General features: G+C 46.9%; 1 protein-coding gene across 1 annotated transcript in view; it reads right to left on the reverse strand.

The window, feature by feature from the left end:
- LOC137562376 (embryonic protein UVS.2-like) overlaps positions 1 to 22,539 on the reverse strand; it is a 46,290-nt gene that overhangs the window by 7,336 nt on the left and 16,415 nt on the right. Inside the window, exons 5-8 of the mRNA XM_068273715.1 lie at positions 4,614 to 4,789; positions 3,312 to 3,393; positions 3,089 to 3,216; positions 701 to 816 (exon numbers count right to left, since the gene is read on the reverse strand). Of these exons, the coding sequence (XP_068129816.1) occupies positions 701 to 816; positions 3,089 to 3,216; positions 3,312 to 3,393; positions 4,614 to 4,789 (502 nt within the window). The remainder of the gene's footprint in view (positions 1 to 700; positions 817 to 3,088; positions 3,217 to 3,311; positions 3,394 to 4,613; positions 4,790 to 22,539) is intronic.

Genomic DNA, 22,539 nt, shown 5'->3' on the forward strand with positions numbered 1-22,539 from the left:
GGTATATAAGCATGCTTTTCAAAAAGTACCAATCCTTAATCATGCTACTTTTTCTATTGAATTGATCATAATGGTAGTATGGTTTATGCTAGGACAGCTTTACCATGTAGTGTGGTTCATGGTCTAGAGGTTAAGACAGATACCTACTACACACTGCATCCTGGGTTCAAATCCCAGCTATGGTATATAAGCTGTTTTGAAAATCTGCAATTCCCTACTGGATGATATAAGAGGATGGATGGATGGATGGATGGAGAGGAGGAGGAGGCAGAATTCCGTTCGAGATATATAGAAATTCCGTTCCGACTAACAAAATCGGAATTATTAATTCCAACCGGAATCACGGAATTAATAATTCCGTGGAATTTTCTGACCATGCCTAATTACAAGCTGACATTGGCATTGCATTCCAGCGGATCTGGAGGTGTGTTTAGCTTGTAAGGACGACAATGGTTAATTTGCATAAATTCAGCAGTGTTGCTCTGGGAGGCATCTCGAAGCTCACTCCAACCTGAATTATCGCAAATTCTTTCTGTTTTAAGAAAGCAAACTTTTGTTTTACTGTTAATCAGTCTACTATTCACCCCTCTCTCTAAATAAAGCTACAGATCAACCAAAATAAGCATTTACTGAATTAAAGCCCATATAAATAGGCCTTACACTAAATCCCTGGGTGTCTCCTCCTTCTGCATGCAATTACCTGTCTAGTTGGGGTCCTGATCAACCAAACACAGTTAACATTGTTGGGGTAAGGAGAGGGATAATTGGCTGATGTGAAAACTCCACTATTCTTGTTCAGCAAATTGGCACAGACATCTGAAAAAGAGAGGGAGAGCAATGAGTGAGTCCACTCTGTGAAGATAGCAGATTTATAACATTAGTCATCCCATGTGTACAGGGGGTTCTCATTTTACAGATGTTTCATTTATACTCATCTGAAGTACCATATTTTTCAGACCATAAGATGCTCCTGATCATAAGACCTAGGTTTAGACAACAAAAATCATTGGAAAAAGTATAGTAAACCAGGTGCGTCTATGTTTAGGGGTGTCTTGTCCCTCTGTGTTCCCCTCTGTCCCCTTGTGGTGGGATCTTAGAATTAAATCTATACACAGAGGCTGGGTCTGGCTATAGTGCCCAGCCTCTGTTGCTATTTGAATCCCCCCTAAGTCCCCCCTGTGCTCCGCTCTAGCCCATAAATTACAGCCATGCTGTCGGGCAATGTTTACCTCCCTAATGTCACTCACGCCGCTCCCCCCACCCTCCTGCAGAGCGCCGGTCCCCACCCGCGTCCCTTCCCTCCAATCAGCGGCGAGGGAAGGGACGTGGGCGGGAACCGGCGCTCTGCAGGAGGCAGGGGAGCGGCGTGAGTGACACTAGGGAGGTAAATACAGCCCGCTGCGACACGCTGCGTGTTGCCAGCGCGGGCAGTAATTTATGGGGGAGAGCAAAACGCAGGGGGGACTTAGGGGGGATTCAAATAGCAACAGAGGCTGGGCACTATAGCCAGACCCAGCCTCTGTGTATAGATTTTGTTGTAAGATCCCCACCTCGGGTTCTCTTTAAGACCCACCAAGCCATCCATTCATCCCCTTCAGACCCACCAAGCAGTCCCATTTAGATTCGCGGACCTATCCCTCCATTACTTTAATACCTGCCGAGCCGTCCCCATAAAAACCCACCAAGCCATCCAGAAGTTCCCTTAAGACCCACAGAGCCATCCATGCATTTCTGTAAGACCCGCCGAGACTGTCCCCTTAAAGCAGTAGGATTAGCCATACTATGCCAGGGAAAAAAACACATATATAAGTAGATAAATACTTGATCTACTTATATAACACATGTATTGTACTGTCCACCTTTTTGATTTCAGTGAATGTTATATAGTAAATGAAGAGAATTCTGTTCCTGGTGGGAACCATGTGTTTTGGCCACAGTTTTAGGCTAAATCCTGATGTCATTTCTGCCCTTTACTTTTTTTTCTTTTCTCCTCCAATCGCTGAGTCACCTCAGCCTTGCTTGTAATCACAAATGAGCAGGGGATCGTGTTTCAGAAAAGCAGCTAGGCAAGTAAATAAATGGAAGAGGAGGAATATATTATAGATAAAAAGAACCCCCAGCATGCAACTGTTTGTCACTGACTTCTGAAGGGCCAGTGCTCCTTAAGTATGTGATAACTCCAAATCATAACAGCAGAAAAAGTTTTGAAAGTTTTGAATGCAGGATTAGCAACTTTATCACTTAATACACTCAGACCAGTTGCTGTTGAAATTTGATTTTTATGGTGACAATACCGCTTTAAGACCCATCGAGCCATTCATCCGTTCCTTTTAGACCCGTCAAGCCATCCTTTTAAGGCCCACCGAGCCATCCCAGCTGTTGCCGTGCTCGAAGCAGCATGCGGCGGGCTCCAATCATCATCCACTAGACATGTGTCAGCATATCAGCTGTTGGAACGAGAGTCGCCAATCACAGTTGCTCTGCATGCTGACAGGAGTCGACGGTCTCTCGGGCGGATCCATGGCTCTGTCAGTGGAGCCAATCACAGCGCTTCCAAGGGTCTTAAAGGATTGGATGGTCAGCTTGGTGGGTCTTAAGGGGACGGCTTGGTGGGTCTTAAATTAATGGATGGATGGCTTGTTGGACCTTAAGGAGACAGCTCTGAGGGTCTTAAGGTAATGAATGAATGGCTTGTGGCTTAAGGTAATGAATGGATGACTTGTGGTGGGTTTCCAAGGACACAGCAGGGATAGCACTTGTGGGGGGACAACTTACACTGGTGGAATTGTTGTATTCGGACCATAAGACACACTGACTCCCCCCCCCCCCCCCCCACACACACTTTTGGGGGCAAAAAAAGTATGTCTTGAGGTCAAAAAAATACGGTAACAGGTTCTGCCAGATCAGTTATTTGTATATGTTACATGTGTGCAGCTTATGTAAATGTAGTGAGAATACTGGAATGTGGGGCGATGGGATCTCACCAACAGAGTAAAATTAATATGACCCAGTCTTTTATAGCTCAATCTATTCCAGGTAGTCAGCCAGACACATCATCCTTACAGGGTCTACAGCTACATATACTTACTGCATTTATACCGGCGGTTGATTTTAGAGGCATCCAGAACACTCAGTCCATCTATTTGCCCAAACGGTATGTTGGGGTCGGGTTTGGCAACCATGGTGGGCTGGCCTGAAGTGTTGGCAAAGGAAGTACTGACCAAAACACAAAAGCATGTAAAGATGTCACTGCATGATGTTTATCACTGATCAGTAATAATTTGATGATGGGCACAGCAGAATGCACTTACTTGTCATAATGCATCACTGAGGAATAATCATACTCCAAGCCTTGGTCATCAGTGTTCACTTTGTTATAATCAGCATAATACTCTGCAATAAGAACAACACAATTTTAATTTCACTTTTTATGGACACCATTCTATGTAGATGACTGTTCTATTGTTTTGCAAGTGTTTCAACCTATTTCCTTTATTATATGACTCTAGTAAATATGTTTCCTTATGTGGTTGCAGTACAGGTTACCTAGAAGTCTATCTCTGTCCACGCTGCTGTGCTTTTCCCTCTTTAAGATCGTGACCCATGGTTGGGTTGGGATCTTCTGCGCAGGCAGGCCACGCCCCTCTTGTGAACGCTTTCACATGGTCAGGAACGCTCTGCGCTTGTGCACTTCAACTCTCTTTGAACTGCACAAGCACAGAGTACTTCCAGCTACAGGAACATGATCACGAGAGGCGCACGGCGTGTCCTCGCATGTGCAAAAGATCCCGACTCAGTCATGGGTCACGATCTTACAGAGGGTATAGTGGTGGCTTGGAGAAGAGCAACCAATGGACTTCTAGGGGCTGGAAGAAGTCCCAGATGAGTAAAATGTTTCTTTTTTTCTCACCTCATGTCTCCTGTAAAGCAATAAATATGGAAGGTGGGTATAAGAGACAGAGTAATTATTGGGAAGGGACAGGGTGTGGGGAGTTTGCAGTAAAATTTTGACATGCTACATTTATTTTGGGAGACCTAAGATGCCATGCGGGGCCAAACAAAGAGGAAGTACATAATGAAGGTGGACCTGTAAATATGGACACAGAGGGCATATACATATGATGAAAGGTGTGGCCAGCAAAAAATAGAGTTGATTTCTTCCTGATGAAGTATCAGTACTGTTATCACATATGTTGATACAATGTTTTTTTTTCTTCTGCTCCTTCCCCGCATGCTGTTTTCCCACCACGCCTCTCTTATTATATCATTGTTTTGTATCACAGTCTTCTATTATATTTATAGCCAAGGCATGTCTTATACATTTGCCACAACTTGCTTCCTGCTTTTGCATGATACTTATTGCTCCACCCCCTGGTGTCAGCTTGGATGATAAAATGAATATGGACAAACATGAAACATTGTAATGAGTCAATAAATGGCCACATTGTCATTCTGGCCTATCAAATTCTGCCTCCTTTCTATTTGGTTCCTTTTTCTTATCTTCCCAGCCATTGACAAGGAGAAGAATTATGTAAAATGTATACATAACAAATGTTATTGCTATTCCTGGTTAAGAAGTAGTTATAAGATACACCTTGAAAGATCTGTGTTACCTGGGTTAATAAACTGGTACAAAACGGTGACATAGTTATCCCGATCGTCTCTCATGTGCTCATGGACAAACCCCAACGCGTGGTCAAGCTCATGCTGGACAATCCCTCTGTACATGCAGCCGCCACCCAGAGAGATGTATTGGCCGCCACCAATTTTTCCAATGTAGGAGGTACAGCTAAAGATAGAGCAAAGCACAATGTTTATATTTCAGTAGTGCATAGCCACATAACATAATGGCTATTTATTTTTGTTTGGAAAGACAGATGAAGTATCTTTATATTGTCAAGATAATCAGTATCTGTGAGCTCAGGATTTACATTGCATCTCTTTCTGCATGATGGACAACAGACACAGTTTAACAGTGAAGTAGAGTGACATAACAATGCTGAGTTCCTTATATAAAGAACGCTCAGCTTCAGACAACGTAGTTATCATGGAAGTTAATATCAAAATGGGTAAGTCAAAACATTTAAGTGACTTTGAACGAGGGATAATCATCTGTGCAAGAAGAGCTGGTGCTAGCATCTCTGAAACACTGGCTCTTTTAGGATTTTCTAACCCAACAGTATCTCGGGTGTTTATAGAGTGGCTGTTGAGAAAAAAACTTCAAGCGATTAGGACTATTCTGGTCGAAAAAGGCTGATGAACGAGAGAGGTGAAGTGAGAAGCACGCATAGTCTGCAGCAACAGAAGGGCAAGAACACAACAAACTACAGCTGAATTCAATGCAGGTACATCACAAACACAAAGCATATACCAATTGATAAAGATGTGGCGCTTTTCTTGTTTCTATGACACACGTTTTGTTTTGTGGAAAGAGAAATCTAGGCCAAGGTAGCTAAAATATCCATATTTAGTAAAGGATATATATTACTCAGATTATTTGAAATAGGCCTGAACTTCTGCTATTATGTTGTCCTTTATCTGACCTAGGACATTCTGTTGAAATGTTTGTACGTGATAGTTCTTGGGAATGTCATGGGACAGGAACCAGACAAAAAGAGGTTTCTGGTAACAATATTGCTTGCCTAAGCAGGACTATTGATTGTGACACGACCTAGTTCCTTTTTCTATAGGTCCAGATGTGTTCTGAATTACCACAATGACCGCAAGAATTTCACAAGTAACGAAGCTAGTGGGTGGAGATTTCAATTTAAATATAGGAGGAGATTTCCAAGAACAAGCTGTTAACTGTTTATGTACTGTATTGATTATCAATGTGTGATTGGCTTTTGTAATAATGATAAATATCCTGGCCAGCCCCAGGGCGTGTATATTTTTGCATGATTGTAACCCTATAAAAACTGCTGTAGTACACAATGTAATCAGATCTTGTATCTCACTTCTGGCTATACCAGTGGCCACTGGTATACAAATAAAGGGTTGTCACTTTGAGAGGTGTGTCCGAGTCATTTCTGTCAATTCCATTTTTGACACAATGCACTACAAAAGGACTTTGCAAAGGATGGGCTTTAGCAGCAGCAGACCATCAAGAGTCTCATTAGTCTTAAATTGGTTAAAGGAATGGGAATCAGAGTTTAACCTGCTTCCATGGACAGCTCAGTCCCCTGACCTCATTTGTGGGACAAAGTTGAAAGATCACTTCAAAGCTTGGAAACTACCATCCAATCTGACCCAACTTAGAGCTGCCATTATGTCAGCATATGCCAACATTCCTCAGCAACAGTATCAGCATCTTGTTGCGTCCATGCCAAGAACAATATCGGCTATGATCAAGTTGGACTAATTCTTTGGCTACTCGGTGTACATCTGGGTCTAGTTTCCCCAGTAGTTCTACAGCAATTATTCAAAGCTATCCCAAACACAATACAAAGGGGCAAAAATAGCATGCTTGGGACATATTTGGGATGCATTAAGAACATGTATGGCGTCAGCAAGCCACTTAATGAATTCAAAGCAATGAGAAAGTGACTCCAGACCCAGCAGAATAGGACAGACTGCATCCAGAAATAAGTAATACAGTAAATCTGGACTGAGCTTCAAACAAAATGTTTGCTATTGGGTGGAAAAAGCTTGCATGATTTGCATGGGTCATAACAGAACATAGAAGGGTTGCTGGAAGGTAGAGGTGATCGGATACCAGTTTTTAAAATCCTAATTGAATTTGGATCCGGATACCCAGATATCCAGATCCGAATCGGATATCCGAATCCAAATGTTCTGGTACCCGAATAAAATCGGATATCCGAACCCAGTATCCGGTATATCTGATCGGATTTGGATATCCGGATAGAAAACCGGAAGTGGCCTTTAAATTGCTTCCAAAACGATTTTTAGGGTAAATGAGGCATGTAGCATCATGATTTTTTAAAGAGAAACACTAATTGATTGTGTGGGGAGATAAAATACAAAAAAAATGGCTGTAAATTATCATCAGGACTAGGTTCCAGACAGCGGTCGTGCAGCGCACATGGTGTCCCAAGTCTAACCGCACAACTGGGACATGACAGTTTTCAGCCCAGACACCTCAAAAAAAATTACACAGCAATTGTGTTTTGGGTTAAATATAGGTGGTATCAGCACAGCAGCAGTGGCCTGTGGCACCCTGGCGGTGGGAGCAGCACAGGCAGGGCAATGCAGCAGCAGCAGGTGTAACGTGTGCCAGGATCATGCCGGACATGGTACGTGGCACGTGTACGTGGCACGTGTACATGGCACATAGCTTTGGTACCACGGCTGTAAAAAATTGTTAACCAGGCAGCTTAGTTAGTAATAGTTAACAATCAGGAGGAGCCAGGAGGTTGTGGTGGTGGTAGTAAAGGGTGGAAAAGGGTGGTAAGGCAGGCATAGTGATTCCCAGCCACTTCATGTCCCCCTCTTGCCAACAACAGGGAAAGACTCGCCCAACAGGGTCTGGCGGAGTTTTTTCCTTGCACAGGAAGTGGTGTAGGGAGCAGAGGAGGCCACTGAGGACTGGCTGCCTGAACAGGCCTCAGTGTCGGCAGGAGTGGCAGAGAGGGTTCTGGTGCTCTGAGTCTGACCACTGCCAGTGCCAGCTTGCTTCAGCCAGATGATGTGGGGTACTTGTACTTTATTAAAATTGGGGTTGGACTTTAAAGCAAATCAGCACGGAATGACAGACAGCAGAGTAGAAGACAGTGCACACTAACTGTCTAACTGTCACATTGACACTGCTCAGCACAGCAGCACTGCAGAAATCTGTAGTAAGCTAACACAGTACTACTCTAACTAACTAGCACTGCAGTACTACTAACTACACAATAACACAGTAATCCTATTCCCTAACCTATACTGTAGCTAAGGCTAATAGCAGGCCAGCAGCAGGCCTGATCTGTGCACAGCACACACAGACACAGGACCTAACTAGCAGCTGCTGCAGCACAGAGTCTGACTGTCACTGAATGAAATCAAGCTAGCTAACTAAAAAACAATAGAACAATAGTGTAGTGAAGGTGTTTAGCACTCAAAAGCTTTAGGTTTATCACTGTATACAGCACTTGCTAGGCCAGCAGCAGCACTGGAGCATGTCTCTCAGTGAGCAATCACACAAGCAAGGACGAGAGTTCTCATCATGGCACCCCTCCTTATATACAGGGGGGCTAGCCAGGGTTCCCTTCTGTGATTGGGTGCTAGGGCTTAAGCTGGGAGTAGTGTTGGGCGAACACCTAGATGTTCGGGTTCGCGAACGTTCGCCGAACATCGCCGCGATGTTCGGGTGTTCGCGCCGAACTCCGAACATAATGGAAGTCAATGGGGACCCGAACTTTCGTGCTTTGTAAAGCTTCCTTACATGCTACATACCAAATTAGCAGGGTATGTGCACCTTGGGAGTGGGTACAAGAGGAAAAAAAATATTTGAAAAAGAGCTTATAGTTTTTGAGAAAATTGATTGTAAAGTTTCAAAGGAAAAACTGTCTTTTAAATGTGGAAAATGTCATGTTTCTTTGCACAGGTAACATGCTTTTTTTCGCCATGCAGTCATAAATGTAATACAGAGAAGAGGTTCCAGGAAAAGGGACCGGTAACGCTAACCCAGCACCAGCAGCAGCACACGTGATGGAACAGAAGGAGGCGCAGGAGGAGAAGGCCACGCTTTGAGACACAACAACCCAGGCCTTGCATGAGGACAAGAAGCGTGCGGATAGCATGCTTTGTACCGCCATGCAGTCATAAATGTAATAAAGATAAGTGGTTCAATAAACAGGGACCGCGCAGCAACGCTAACCCAGCAGCAGCAGACGTGATGGAACAGGAGGAGGCGCAGGAGGAGAAGGCCACGCTTTGTGAGACACAACAACCCAGGCCTTGCATGAGGACAAGAAGCGTGCGGATAGCATGCTTTGTACCGCCATGCAGTCATAAATGTAATAAAGATAAGAGGTTCCATAAACAGGGACCGGCAACGCCAACTCAGCAGCAGCAGCACACGTGATGGAACAGGAGGAGGCGCAGGAGGAGAAGGCCACGCTTTGAGACACAACAACCCAGGCCTTGCATGAGGACAAGAAGCGTGCGGATAGCATGCTTTGTACCGCCATGCAGTCATAAATGTAATAAAGATAAGTGGTTCAATAAACAGGGACCACGCGGCAACGCTAACCCAGCAGCAGCAGACGTGATGGAACAGGAGGAGGCGCAGGAGGAGAAGGCCACGCTTTGTGAGACACAACAACCCAGGCCTTGCATGAGGACAAAAAGCGTGCGGATATAGCAGCAATGTAATACAGATGAGAGGTTCAATAAACAGGGACCGGAAACGCTACACCATCCCAGATGTTCATTGGTCATGTTACTTGGTTGGGGTCCTGGAGTGTTGCGTAGTCATTTCCAATCCAGGATTGATTCATTTTAATTTGAGTCAAACGGTCTGCATTTTCTGTGGAGAGACGGATACGCCGATCTGTGACGATGCCTCCGGCAGCACTGAAACAGCGTTCCGACATAACGCTGGCTGCCGGGCAAGCCAGCACCTCTATTGCGTACATTGCCAGTTCGTGCCAGGTGTCTAGCTTCGATACCCAATAGTTGAAGGGTGCAGATGGATTGTTCGACACAGCTACGTCATCTGACATGTAGTCCTTGACCATCTTCTCCAGGCGATCGGTGTTGGAGGTGGATCTGCACGCTTGCTGTTCAGTGGGCTGCTGCTGCATGGGTGTCAGAAAATTTTCCCACTCCAAGGACACTGCCGATACCATTCCCTTTTTGGCACTAGCTGCGGCTTGCGTTGTTTGCTGCCCTCCTGGTCGTCCTGGGTTTGCAGAAGTCAGTCTGTCGGCGTACAACTGGCTAGAGGAGGGGGAGGATGTCAATCTCCTCTCTAAAGTCTCCACAGGGGCCTGCTGGTATTCTTCCATTTTGACCTGTCTGACTCTTTTTTCAAGCAGTTTTGGAACATTGTGTTTGTACCGTGGATCCAGAAGGGTATAAACCCAGTAATTGGTGTTGTCCAGAATGCGCACAATGCGTGGGTCACGTTCAATGCAGTCTAGCATGAATTGAGCCTTGTGTGCCAGAGTCCTACCAGAATCCTCATCATCCTCTTGTGAGCGTTGTGATAGTTGTTGTGATGCATCATAGTCGTCACCTTCCTCCTGGTCTGCTTCTGCTGACCATTCGCGCTGAATTGTGGAAGTCCAACGTGCACCGCTCTGGCCCTCGTCAGTGGTGGCATGAGATTCCTGCTCCAACTCCAGCTGTTCCACCTCCTCTTCTTCGTCATAGCTGCTGGGGCCAGCGTTCCCTGAGGCGGATGGCCTGATGTTGGTACCATCACGCTGATCGTTTTCTCCTTCAGATTCCCCCAGTTGCATCATGACAGCTGTTTCCTTGATTTTCAACATTGACCTCTTCAGTAAACACAGCAGTGGTATGGTAATGCTGACTGAAGAGTTGTCACTGCTCACAAGCAACGTGGATTGCTCAAAATTTTGGAGGACTTGGCAGAGGTCCAACATGTTGGCCCAATCGGATCCACAGAAGCTTGGCAGCTGTCCGGATGCGCCTCGGTACTGCGCCGTCATGTACTGGACCACTGCACTCTTCTGCTCACAAAAGCGGGCTAGCATGTGCAGCGTAGAATTCCAGCGCGTAGGGACATCACACAGCAAGCGATGGTGGGGGAGATTGAATCGCTCCTGCATCTTGGCGAGTGCCCCCGAAGCAGTACTGGAATTTCTACAATGTTTGGCCACTCGACGCACCTTCAACAGAAGATCGGCCATGCCTGGGTATGTCCTCAGGAACCGCTGAACTACTAGGTTCATCACGTGCGCCACGCAAAGGGATGTGTGTCAGCTTAGCCAACCTTAAAGCGCGAATGAGATTACTCCCATTATCACACACAACCATGCCCGGTTTCAGGTCCAGCGGTGCCAGCCACAAATCCGTCTGTTCCTTTATTCCCTTCCAAATTTCCTCCCCTGTGTGCTGCTTATCCCCAAGGCAGATCAGCTTCAGCAACGCTTGCTGACGCATGCCAACAGCTGTGCTGCACTGCTTCCACGATCCTACTGCTGCTGGGTTAGCGTTTCCGGATGAGGTACAGCTTTGAGATGCGTTGGAGGAGAAGTAGTCAGAGAGGTAGGTGCTGCTGTTGTTATCCAGTGGGAGGGACGGCGGTGCAGCTGTTTGCGGCGTGGGCAGCACCCGCGCCGTAGCAGGTGAGGAATCGCTGCCAGGCTCCACAAGGTTCACCCAGTGCGCGATAAGGGAGATGTATCGACCCTGGCCGAACGCACTCGTCCAGGTGTCAGTGGTGAGGTGAACCTTGCAGGCAACGGCATTCTTCAAGCTTCGGGTTATTTTACTGACCACGTGCTCATGCAACTCAGGCACTGCAGAGCGCGCAAAGTGGTAGCGGCTGGGAACCACGTAACGTGGGATGGCCACTGACATCATGCCCTTGAAGCTGTTTGTCTCCACCACTCGATATGGCAGCATTTCGCAGGCCAGAAGCTTGGCTATGCTGGCTGTTACTGCCACGGCCCGGGGGTCATTTGCTGGCAATTTCCTCTTGCGCTCAAACATCTCCGACACAGACAACTGAACCATAGCGCTGCACATGGAAGGGCTGTTGGTTGTTGTGTTTGATGAACACTGGGAGACCTCAAGAGCACTACTCCGGAAAGTGACAGTGTCAGCGTCGTCTGATGTTTGTGAATGTTGTGAACCACGCAATGGCTGGGCTACTGCTGCTGCTGAGGCGGGTCTGGTGGTGAGTCTGGTGAACCCAAGGGAGGCAGTGTTGCTGGTACCCTGTCCTGCCGCGTTTGCCCACAGAGTGGGATGTTTGGATAGCATGTGGCGGCTCATGCTGGTGGTGGAGAGGTTGTTAATACTTTTCCCCCTGCTCAGGCGGGTCTTGCACACCTTGCAAATCGCCATGGTAACATCCTCAGTGCAGTCTTCAAAGAAAGCCCAGACTTTGGAGCACCTGCCTTGCTGGCGATTTCTGTTTGCTCCTCTTTTGCCTCTCACTTGAACTTCCACGCTTGTGGTGCCTGAAATTGAGCGCCGCCTACCTTGTGGCACAAGGCGAACTCGTGCAGCAGTGGGTTCTTCAACAGACTCATCTGTACTGCTGCTACGACGGCGATGTTCTCGTTCACAAACAAAATCTGGGTCTCTGTCCACATTGTCCATACCCTCCTCTTCCATCTCCTCAAACTCGTCATATGTCATTGTGGGGGGCCGCCGCCGTGGAGTAGAGCTCCCCAGAACAACCTCTGCGCAGCTCACTCCAACGTCGTCTTCCAGATCTTGTCGGCCGACCTCCTGCAATTGCAACCCCTCCTGCCCAACTTGCTCTGGGATTTGGGTTTCCGAGTCCTCCTCGGACTCGCCTTGTATTTCAGTGCGCGGTGCATTTCCCACAGTTAATGGTTGTGAATCCGGGCACAACATTTCTGGCTGTTCCTCCATTGACCTTTGAAAGGTGGAAGTTTGTTGGGCTGGGAATAGCTCCTGCGAATACCCCATTGTGTCCTGAGGTAATTCATCGGACTGGTTATCTGGCAGTTGTGTGAGTGGTGTCGCTGCCGGTTGTGTCAGCTTTGTGTCCACTGGCTCCTTGTAACTGGCTGAGGACTCGGACCTCGTGCGTGATGTGCTGGTGCTGCTTAACCCACTGCTGGACGCTTGAGAGGTCATCCAAGTAATTATCTGGTCCTGTTCTTTTGGATTTGTGAGGGTTGTTGTCCTGGACAACATGGGCGGTATTGAGTGGGTTTTCTTGGGTGCTCCCCTGTGGCCTGTACGTGAACCGTCAGGGGAAACACCTCTTCCCTTGCCCCTCCCTCTTTCACCGGATTTCTTCCTCATTTCACTTATCCTTACAGTACACGCTGACTGGCAGCAGTACAGTGGCAGTACAGAAATGCTATACAGTGGTGGGTGAGCGGTGTACCACTATTGCCAGCAGCGACACAGAGCACAATGATATACAGTGTACTGCCACTCTGTGTCTGCTGTTCCCAGCAGACACAGAGTGGCAGTACACACAATGCTATATAGTCTGGCTGAGCGAGGTACACAGTGGCAGTACACACAATGCTATATAGTCTGGCTGAGCGGTGTACACAGAGTGGCAGTACACACAATGCTATATAGTCTGGCTGAGCGGTGTACACAGAGTGGCAGTACACACAATGCTATATAGTCTGGCTGAGCGGTGTACACAGAGTAGCAGTACACACAATGCTATATAGTCTGGCTGAGCGGTGTACACAGAGTGGCAGTACACACAATGCTATATAGTCTGGCTGAGCGGTGTACACAGAGTGGCAGTACACACAATGCTATATAGTCTGACTGAGTGGTGTACACAGAGTGGCAGTACACACAATGCTATATAGTCTGGCTGAGCCGTGTACACAGAGTGGCAGTACACACAATGCTATATAGTCTGGCTGAGCCGTGTACACAGAGTGGCAGTACACACAATGCTATATAGTCTGGCTGAGAGAGGTACACAGTGGCAGTACACACAATGCTATATAGTCTGGCTGAGCGGTGTACACAGAGTGGCAGTACACACAATGCTATATAGTCTGGCTGAGCGGTGTACACAGAGTGGCAGTACACACAATGCTATATAGTCTGGCTGAGCGGTGTACACAGAGTGGCAGTACACACAATGCTATATAGTCTGGCTGAGCGGTGTACACAGAGTGGCAGTACACACAATGCTATATAGTCTGGCTGAGCGGTGTACACAGAGTGGCAGTACACACAATGCTATATAGTCTGGCTGAGCGGTGTACACAGAGTGGCAGTAAACACAATGCTAAATAGTCTGGCTGAGCCGTGTACACAGAGTGGCAGTACACACAATGCTATATAGTCTGGCTGAGCGGTGTACACAGAGTAGCAGTACACACAATGCTATATAGTCTGGCTGAGCGGTGTACACAGAGTGGCAGTACACACAATGCTATATAGTCTGGCTGAGCGGTGTACACAGAGTGGCAGTACACACAATGCTATATAGTCTGACTGAGTGGTGTACACAGAGTGGCAGTACACACAATGCTATATAGTCTGGCTGAGCCGTGTACACAGAGTGGCAGTACACACAATGCTATATAGTCTGGCTGAGCCGTGTACACAGAGTGGCAGTACACACAATGCTATATAGTCTGGCTGAGAGAGGTACACAGTGGCAGTACACACAATGCTATATAGTCTGGCTGAGCGGTGTACACAGAGTGGCAGTACACACAATGCTATATAGTCTGGCTGAGCGGTGTACACAGAGTGGCAGTACACACAATGCTATATAGTCTGGCTGAGCGGTGTACACAGAGTGGCAGTACACACAATGCTATATAGTCTGGCTGAGCGGTGTACACAGAGTGGCAGTACACACAATGCTATATAGTCTGGCTGAGCGGTGTACACAGAGTGGCAGTACACACAATGCTATATAGTCTGGCTGAGCGGTGTACACAGAGTGGCAGTAAACACAATGCTAAATAGTCTGGCTGAGCCGTGTACACAGAGTGGCAGTACACACAATGCTATATAGTCTGGCTGAGCGAGGTACACAGTGGCAGTACACACAATGCTATATAGTCTGGCTGAGCGGTGTACACAGAGTGGCAGTACACACAATGCTATATAGTCTGGCTGAGCGGTGTACACAGAGTGGCAGTACACACAATGCTATATAGTCTGGCTGAGCCGTGTACACAGAGTGGCAGTACACACAATGCTATATAGTCTGGCTGAGCGGTGTACACAGAGTGGCAGTACACACAATGCTATATAGTCTGGCTGAGCGGTGTACACAGAGTGGCAGTACACACAATGCTATATAGTCTGGCTGAGCCGTGTACACAGAGTGGCAGTACACACAATGCTATATAGTCTGGCTGAGCGAGGTACACAGTGGCAGTACACACAATGCTATATAGTCTGGCTGAGCGGTGTACACAGAGTGGCAGTACACACAATGCTATATAGTCTGGCTGAGCGGTGTACACAGAGTGGCAGTACACACAATGCTATATAGTCTGGCTGAGCGGTGTACACAGAGTGGCAGTACACACAATGCTATATAGTCTGGCTGAGCGGTGTACACAGAGTGGCAGTACACACAATGCTATATAGTCTGGCTGAGCAGTGTACACAGAGTGGCAGTACACACAATGCTATATAGTCTGGCTGAGCCGTGTACACAGAGTGGCAGTACACACAATGCTATATAGTCTGGCTGAGCGAGGTACACAGTGGCAGTACACACAATGCTATATAGTCTGGCTGAGCTGTGTACACAGAGTGGCAGTACACACAATGCTATATAGTCTGGCTGAGCCGTGTACACAGAGTGGCAGTACACACAATGCTATATAGTCTGGCTGAGCCGTGTACACAGAGTGGCAGTACACACAATGCTATATAGTCTGGCTGAGCGGTGTACACAGAGTGGCAGTACACACAATGCTATATAGTCTGGCTGAGCGAGGTACACAGTGGCAGTACACACAATGCTATATAGTCTGGCTGAGCGGTGTACACAGAGTGGCAGTACACACAATGCTATATAGTCTGGCTGAGCGGTGTACACAGAGTGGCAGTACACACAATGCTATATAGTCTGGCTGAGCGGTGTACACAGAGTGGCAGTACACACAATGCTATATAGTCTGGCTGAGTCGTGTACACAGAGTGGCAGTACACACAATGCTATATAGTCTGGCTGAGTGGTGTACACAGAGTGGCAGTACACACAATGCTATATAGTCTGGCTGAGCGGTGTACACAGAGTGGCAGTACACACAATGCTATATAGTCTGGCTGAGCGGTGTACACAGAGTGGCAGTAAACTATGCTATATAGTGTGGCTGAGCGAGGTACACAGAGTGGCAGTAAACAGAATGCTATATACTCTGGCTGAGCGAGCGGTGTACTACTGTTCCCAGCAGCGACACACAATGACTGGGGGGACCCTGGCTAGCGTGGCTGGAGAGAGAACTACCCTGCCTGCCTACCCAAAGCTAAACCCACAGAGAAATGGCGGAGATATGACGTGGTTCGGGTATTTATTTACCCGAACCACGTGACCGCTCGGCCAATCAGAGCGCGTTCGGGTCCGAATCACGTGACCCGTTCGGCCAATCACAGCGCTAGCCGAACGTTCGGGGAACGTTCGGCCATGCGCTCTTAGTTCGGCCATGCGGCCGAACGGTTTGGCCGAACACCATCAGGTGTTCGGCCGAACTCGAACATCACCCGAACAGGGTGATGTTCTGCAGAACCCGAACAGTGGCGAACACTGTTCGCCCAACACTAGCTGGGAGCCCTCTGATTGGCTCAATGACAACAGGAGGGGCTGGCCAGGGTTCCCCTCTGCGATTGGTTGCTTGGGCTTAGGCTGGGAGCCCTCTGATTGGCTCAATGACATTATCTCCATGGTTACAGTATCTGGATTCGGATATCCGACCAGATTTCAGATAGATATCCGAGTTAACTCGGATAACGCTATTCGAATTTGCACAGATATCCGTAATCCGAATCCGAGGTTCGGATAGCTGAAAAAGTTCGGATTATCGGGGTAGTTCGGATACCCGAATATTGGATGAGCACCCCTGCTAGAAGGTTAGTAAAATAGAAGATGTGCAGCAACTGTGTTCTTTTTTAAACAAACACAATCTGTCCTGGATTTTGACAGATTGAAAGACAAGTTCTTGAAGTGGATGTGGATGATAGACACACTTGCATTAGCACTAATTCTTACTCACTGACCTTTCATCAACTCTTTATGCATTTTATTATGACCAAGGTGAGAGTTGGAAGTATTTGCCAGCTAATAGCTGGCATGGGTAAAGTTACCTGGCTTTCCCAGGGTCAGGGTTTCTCTCCAGGACTCCCGAATTCGAATGTACCCGTAAAATTTGGTAGATTTTCCTCATTGCCGAAGTCGAAGCTGAACCCGAAGTTCTCCACATCATGCAGAATCTAAATGCGAAGGTTCCCGAATATGCGCACTCGAATTCGGCCGGATGACCTGGTGGGTTCGGCTTCGGGATTCGGGAGTGACGTGGGCAGGTGACGTGGGCCAATCAGAAGTCCTCCAGCCGAGGCCCTGGCAACGCTAGCAACCAATCAGAGGGAGTTAGTTGTGTACAGTACTAGTACTAGTTTAGTTAATTTGTACTGCTGTAGTCTGTTAGTTAATAGCTTCAGTACTGTGTTAGTGTTAGTTAATAGTTATTTGCTGACTGTGTACAGGCCAGCATCTGTTGTGATCTGTGACAGACAGTCATCTGCCCGACCCTATTGATTGTTACCTGTGTACTACTATACCCGCTCATTTAATTTCTACTGTTAGTCTGTGAGTTTATTAGCTTCTGTACTGTGTAATAATAAATAATAGTTAGTAGTTACATCACTGGCCAGCATCCGTTGTGACCTGTGACTGTCATCAATAATAGTTATTTACTGACTGTGTACAGGCCAGCATCTGTTGTAATCTGTGACAGACAGTTGTCAGAACTTCACGTTTCACACCTGTATTCCGGCACCAGCAACTCATTAGTAAGAGCTGCAAACACGACTCTCATCACTGCAACAGCATCAGGCGTCTTTAGAGTTAGGAGTTTATTCAGCAAACAGATATACAGATACAGTTCGTTACATCTTAGCAAAGCAGATTCTTCTTTAAGTCCATTTGCGTTACAAGCTCTTGACTAACAGTCCTCATGAATGTTAGTCAGGTTATCTTCTTTCTATACTAAATTACATCTAAACTAAGTATATACAGCATACAAGATAAACTAACAAGACATAAATAAATATATAAGTAAAGATTAAGACCAGCGGTGACAGGGACAGAAAGTACCTCTCTGTAAACCGGCTGTTGGTTTTATACGAACCAGAAAGAGTTAAATGTGACCTCATCTGAGCCGTCCCCCCAAAACCTACAATTGGCTCAGACCCCTTGTGGTGTCATAATACCCACCTACTAGATTAATATTCTATGAGCCCCTTGTCCTAGTTGCAAGAATGTTATGTTTTGTAAATATGGCCTAGTATGTTGATTGTTCCCGTAGTCTATTTGTCTGGGGCAGTGTAGGCCTAAGACCTTGTACTAGGAACATCTTCTCAGTATCTGCTTGCATCATCTGCTTCAAGCAGACAACGAGAAACTCCTTACTTAAAAGGTATATTCTGCGAACAAGCCTTTTACCTAAAACTCAGTCCAAATAACTGAGGCCTACTTATAATACTTAAATTATAACAGTCACCTGCCCGACCCTATTGATTGATTGCGTCTGACCGTGTGTGACTGACTTTATTTTGGCACACGACTTAGTTAATATTGTGTAGTACACTAGGGATTTATTAGTTACCTGTGTACTACTATACCCGTTCAGTTAATTTCTACTGTTAGTCTGTGAGTTTATTAGCTTCTGTACTGTGTAATAAATAATAGTTACATCACAGGCCAGCATCCGTTGTGACCTGTGACTGTCATCTGCCCGACCCTATTGATTGCGTCTGACCGTGTGTGACTGACTTTAATTGTCACTGTCCGTCACATGAGTTAGTTAGTACTGTAGACTACACTACTGCTGTTAGTAGTACTAGTACTACTATTTAAATTAAAAAAAAAAACTTAAATTTTTTGTTGTCACTCAACACCAGTCACCACCACCAACCTAGACTTTATTAAAGTTTACACCCTTTCCCGCCCTTTTCTACACTTTTTTTTTTTTTTACTGTATTTGTATAGTATTGCACAATGACTGGCAGAGGTAGAGGGCGAGGCACCACCAGGAGAGGCAGCGGCATTGCAGCAGCCACTGCCAGCAGCAGCAGGTCTGTGACTGGTCCGCCGCCAGCCACTGACCGCAGAGTTGTGGAGGAGGGAGCAGAGGCACAACAGCAGCACGTTACCCCCATCTTTGAAACGGGTCGTCGCCCCCGGCCCATTGTGGAGAGTCAGGTGCAGGCTGTGGTGGATATGATGGCAGAGCAGCAAGCCACCGTTTCCAGCCAGGCCTCCAGCACCAGCGAGACCAGTGCCACCACCACTAGAGATGGGCCGAACGGTTCGCCGGCGAACGGTTCCAGGCGAACATCAGGTGGTTCGCCTTCGCCGGCGAAGGCGAACTTTCCTGGAAGTTCAATTCACCCCATAATGCTCCATGACGGTCAACTTTGACCCTCTGCATCACTGTCAGCAGGTGCATTGTAGCCAATCCGGCTATACTAAGCCCTGGAGCCCCACCCCCCTTATATAAGGCAGGCTCTGGCGGCCATTAGCCTCACTCGTGTGCCTGCTAGAGACAGAATAGGGACAGCTGCTGCAGACTTGTTCTGCTAGGGACAGATTAGTCAGGCTCTTGCCTTCTTAGCTTGCTTAGCTGAATCTTATTGCTATAATAGCGCACCAGAAAAGCTCTTTTCAGAGCTCAGCCTGCTCGTGTGATCAATTTTTTTTTCTGTGTTTGAAACTGACACTTGTGTTTTTTAGACAGCATTGCTAATTCATACTGTGTGTCCCACTGCCAGCAGCAGCAGCACATTCAGTGACTACTACCTGTGTGTGTGAGACACTTGTGTTGCTTAGACAGCATTGCTAATTCATAATGTGTGTGTCCCACTGCCAGCAGCCCACCAGCATTCAGCAGCACATTCAGTGACTACCTGTGTGTGTGACAGGGAGCTGCACATTGTACTACCCACCCAGTACTGCATTTACCTACTACTAGTACCTGTTGTGTTTAGTTTACCCACCTCATCACTGCATACACCTACGTTTGTGTTGAGTGAACCCACCTCGCTGCACATAACTACCTTTTGTGTTGAGTGAACTTGCCTCACTGCATATAACTACCTTTTAGGCTCCCTGCACACTGCAAATCCGTTTTCCGATTCTGATTCCGATTCCGATTCCGTTTCCGATTTTTCCTAAATACATTCAACAGAAAAACGGATCAAAAAACGCAGCATGCAGTAAAGATTAAAAATCTGAATCGGAATCGGATGTAAAAACAGATTAAAAAGTGGAATCGGAATCGGAAATGTATGCAGTGTGCAAGAGGCCTTAAGTTGAGTGAACTCACCTCACTGCATATCTACCTTTTCTGTAGAGTGAACTCACCTCACTGCATATAACTACCTTTGTGTTGAGTGAACTCAGCTGACTGCATCTAACTACCTGTTGTGTTCAGTGAACTCACCTCACTGCATATATAACTACCTTTGGGTTGAGTGAACTCACCTCACTGCATATCTACCTTTTTTGTTGAGTGAACTCACCTCACTGCATATAACTACATTTGTGTTGAGTGAACTCAGCTGACTGCATCTAACTACCTGTTGTGTTCAGTGAACTCACCTCACTGCATATATAACTACCTTTGGGTTGAGTGAACTCACCTCACTGTACATAGCTACCTTTTGTGTTCAGTGAACTTACCTCACTGCATATATGTAACGATTGTGGAACTTCCTCCGTGATCAGCGCACAACGCGGAAATCCTCCACAAGCGTATAATTGCAGGAACCCAGCAAAAGGTGCTACGCACCCGTAGAGGGAAATTCCTGTCGGCAGATGGCGTTGGGGAGTGCAGAGGAACCAATCCTCTGTACCTCCACAAATGGCAGACAGGAATTGTACGAAGCGCAGAACGCAATCGCAAGAGAAGCGATTGCGAATGAGAACGAGCAAAGGGACAGGTTGTATGTGTGTGCACCAACCTAGTCGCCAACCCGCGACGGTGCACACACCACAGCAGATATGAAGCAGGAACGCGATTGCGAGAGGTGCGATCGCCAGACGTGACACAAGGCTACAGCAAGGCAGAGCACGAGAGTAGCAAAGGCACAGCAAATCATACAATGAGAAGGTAAAGAAAACAACAAACGCTAACTGAACGCGAACACCGCACTCATTCGCAACAGTGCACGCGTTCATGCGCGGTCTCCACGTGATAAGCACAATAGAGACAAGCACGCCTAACTAACCACTGACAGACAAACATGAAACAGAGGACGCGAGTGCTTGCTTAACGGTTACCTCACCGAGCCTCCAGCAAGCGTTCGTAGCAGACAAGACAGACACACGAAAACAGGAACAAGCCAGAGACAGGATCCACCGCACTAGCGAAAAGAGGCCAGTGTGATCCAGGGAGACAGAACAGAAGGATCCACAGCACTAGCGCAGGATGCTAGTGCAATCCAGGTACAGAGTAACAGAACAGAAGGATCCACAGCACTAGCGCAGGATGCTAGTGCGATCCAGGGAGGCAGAACAGAAGGATCCACAGCACTAGCGCAGGATGCTAGTGCGATCCAGGTACAGAGTAACAGAACAGAAGGATCCACAGCACTAGCGCAGGATGCTAGTGCGATCCAGGGAGGCAGAACAGAAGAGATAGCTGGTAGCAACCGCTGCACCAGCTATACTCCAAGAACAGAGATCAGAATGATTTCCTGTCGACCACCGCTGGGACAGGACAATCGCAACAGAACAAACAAAACAGATAAGCAATCCTAACTGCACTAGGAGAACCTGCCTAGCGCAGTTTCAGGAATAACTCTAAGCTGAACTTCAAACAAAGAGTAAGGCTGACACTCCTCTAGGAGTGTTTCACAGGAAGGAATCCTTATGACCAGCCAAGCATTGTGGGAAACACATAGTACTTATAGTACACGCCTCCAATGAATGTGGCCAGGCAATTTGCATGACAACATATGCAAATTCCTCAGCAAGCACAAGCTGCAAAACTGACGGAAGGTCTCCTTTCCAGAGTCCTGCAGCATGCAAACCTAAACAATGGTCAAAAGGCTGCCTGCTTGCGCAGGCAGCTAAGCGGATTCTCACAATATATAACTACCTTTGGGTTGAGTGAACTCACCTCACTGCCTATCTACCTTTTCTGTTGAGTGAACTCCCCTCACTGCATATAACTACGTTTGTGTTGAGTGAACTCAGCTGACTGCATCTAACTACCTGTTGTGTTCAGTGAACTCACCTCACTGCATATATAACTACCTTTGGGTTGAGTGAACTCACCTGACTGCATATATAACTACCTTTGGGTTGAGTGAACTCACCTCACTGCATATCTACCTTTTCTGTTGAGTGAACTCACCTCACTGCATATAACTATGTTTGTGTTGAGTGAACTCAGCTGACTGCATCTAACTACCTGTTGTGTTCAGTGAACTCACCTCACTGCATATATAACTACCTTTGGGTTGAGTGAACTCACCTCACTGCACATAGCTACCTTTTGCGTTCAGTGAACTCACCTCACTGCATATATAACTACCTTTGGGTTGAGTGAACTCACCTCACTGCATATATAGCTACCTTTGGGTTGAGCGAACTCACCTCACTGCATATCTACCTTTTCTGTTGAGTAAACTCACCTCACTGCATATACCTAGCTTCTCCCCGAGATGGACAAAATGGACAAACCAGGTAGC

The sequence above is a fragment of the Hyperolius riggenbachi genome, chromosome 3 (assembly GCF_040937935.1).
Source record: "Hyperolius riggenbachi isolate aHypRig1 chromosome 3, aHypRig1.pri, whole genome shotgun sequence".
Classification (NCBI taxonomy): domain Eukaryota; kingdom Metazoa; phylum Chordata; class Amphibia; order Anura; family Hyperoliidae; genus Hyperolius; species Hyperolius riggenbachi.